This window comes from Phytophthora parasitica, assembly GCF_000247585.1.
Source record: "Phytophthora parasitica INRA-310 unplaced genomic scaffold supercont2.9, whole genome shotgun sequence".
NCBI classification, from domain to species: Eukaryota; Oomycota; class Peronosporomycetes; order Peronosporales; family Peronosporaceae; genus Phytophthora; species Phytophthora nicotianae.
Genome location: NW_008648995.1, coordinates 283,042 through 284,972, shown reverse-complemented (window position 1 = coordinate 284,972; position 1,931 = coordinate 283,042). Strand labels below are relative to the sequence as shown.

The window sequence follows — 1,931 nt, the reverse complement described above, 5'->3', positions numbered from 1 at the left end:
TTGAACTACACGTAGAACTACCCAATCGCTTCGCCTCTCTGGCGCAAGATGTACCCAGGTTAAGTTCGTTTATTAATAGTAAGTTCAGTTGACTGACATTCATGAACCTACCGGAATGTGCGCTCGAAGAGTGAAGACTACTGAATGTCAACAGCAACTACTGATCTTCGGTCATTCTTCGCTCAGAGACCGCATAGTTCACAATCTGCCTAAAGCATCCGCGTCCAGGGCACTACATGTCCAGTTTAAGTAGCTAGGATACCAATCTCAGTTTGTAATTTGCGCTTTAGAGCACAAGCGGTTTAACACACTGCCTTGGAATAGTTAGGGAAGTCTGTTCATTTCCGGCATGGGAAGAGTTTTGTCAGTAATGAGTTCGTTGGACAAGGAAACAAAGAAATATATCAGCATAATAAAGTATCAAGTCCAGCTTAATAGAATAAATTACAAAGTACGGTGTATATGAGACGCATAAGAGATCGAGATTCGCATTCATGACGTTACAGCTTCTGTGTAAGGTAGTTCTCGTGTCAGTTCAAACCAGGCAAGATAAATGTTTAATTTTGCATCGATTTCTTAGATGACGCCCTCTTGCAGCTTACATCGCAGTTTGCTTTTTGAATGCAATTGGACATTAACATTTTAAAGTTCAACGTTACTTCAAGCTCACGTCGCTTTATATAGAGATTGGACAGGCACCGGAGCCTCGGCGTATTGTTCAGGCGAGACGACAAATTACTATGAGGAACTACAAGAATGTAAACGGTTGAGATTGAGGGACTGCACTTCTTGAAGCGAACATCCGTGGTCGTTAAGAGATTGCTAACTCCTTCCCAGTATGTCATCACAAACCGAAAATCTAGATGACTCCCGTCATGATCGAAACGATCATGTTCCTCAAGACTAACCGATTGTTCTGGAATTCAAAGCTTGACGCCAGTGCCACCAGAGAGGCACACACTGATGAGCGCGGATAGCACCGATTTCAGTACATCAGTGCAGTTGAGTATTGCAGCTTCCACTCCAATTGGGTATTGAAATATGTCGCTTTCATGCAATATCTCCTTTTTATTGCAATACATTTCCGGCGGATAAACCATTTGATTTTTTTTTTCCTTCCCTGGTTCAAAGTTGTAATGTTGTACTGTGATGCTGTGTTAGTTTAGCATTTGCTATATTAGGGGGCGTCAGATTTGAACAAAATCCAAAAATAATCACATGTCATTTCGCCCCAAATCACATGTCATTTTCCGGCGAATAGCATGTCATTTTATAATCACCTACCTCCAGAGGTTGGTGATTAAAAAATATCAGGTGCCATTTGGCGGAATATGAAATCCCTTAAAAGTGTGTTCAGTCTGCTTTCCTTCCCAAAAGGAAACGTCTCGCGTGCGCTGCAAAGGCGGTTTACCTTCGTCTATCCAAGACGACACACGTGCTACTGACCCGAGTGGGAACGTCCTTACGACGTTAGTGGCGTTAACTTTGGTGCTGCAGCTCCAGTGAGACCTCAAATTGTGGCTGGTGAGCTCCGGTCCGTTGAACCGGCCTAGCCGATGTGTTGCAGCTTGTCTTACTACTCGTTCTTTGTGTAGATATGCTAGGAAAGGACAAAGCTACTGCTAAATCCTCTCAGGACCATTTATCCCCGGAGGACTATTGTGTTCTCGTGGACTGGGTTGAGGTCAAGGGGCAATACAGGAGACGGATGATATAATAAAGCTGAAGCCACATTGGGGCTTGTGGGCTGTCGTTGGCAAACACGCGATGACTTCCTATCAAGTCACAAATGAACTCAAATGACTCTCTTGTGGTGCGTGGGAGGCTCCGAAACTCCCCATCATCTCAATGTTGAAAGAAGTTTCTTGCAAATTCTCGACTTGTCGCTGATTCACTCTCGGTCTCCATTAGCGCCGCGATATAACTTGCAC

At 44.1% G+C, this 1,931-nt stretch overlaps 1 protein-coding gene across 1 annotated transcript in view; it reads left to right on the top strand.

Moving 5' to 3' along the window:
- Positions 1-977, top strand: part of PPTG_21838 (hypothetical protein) — a gene marked incomplete at both ends in the record, with an annotated part of 1,256 nt that extends 279 nt beyond the window's left edge. The window contains 2 exons of the mRNA XM_008900540.1: positions 329-367; positions 864-977. Of these exons, the coding sequence (XP_008898788.1) occupies positions 329-367; positions 864-977 (153 nt within the window). The remainder of the gene's footprint in view (positions 1-328; positions 368-863) is intronic.
- Between the last annotated feature and the right edge of the window lie 954 nt (positions 978-1,931).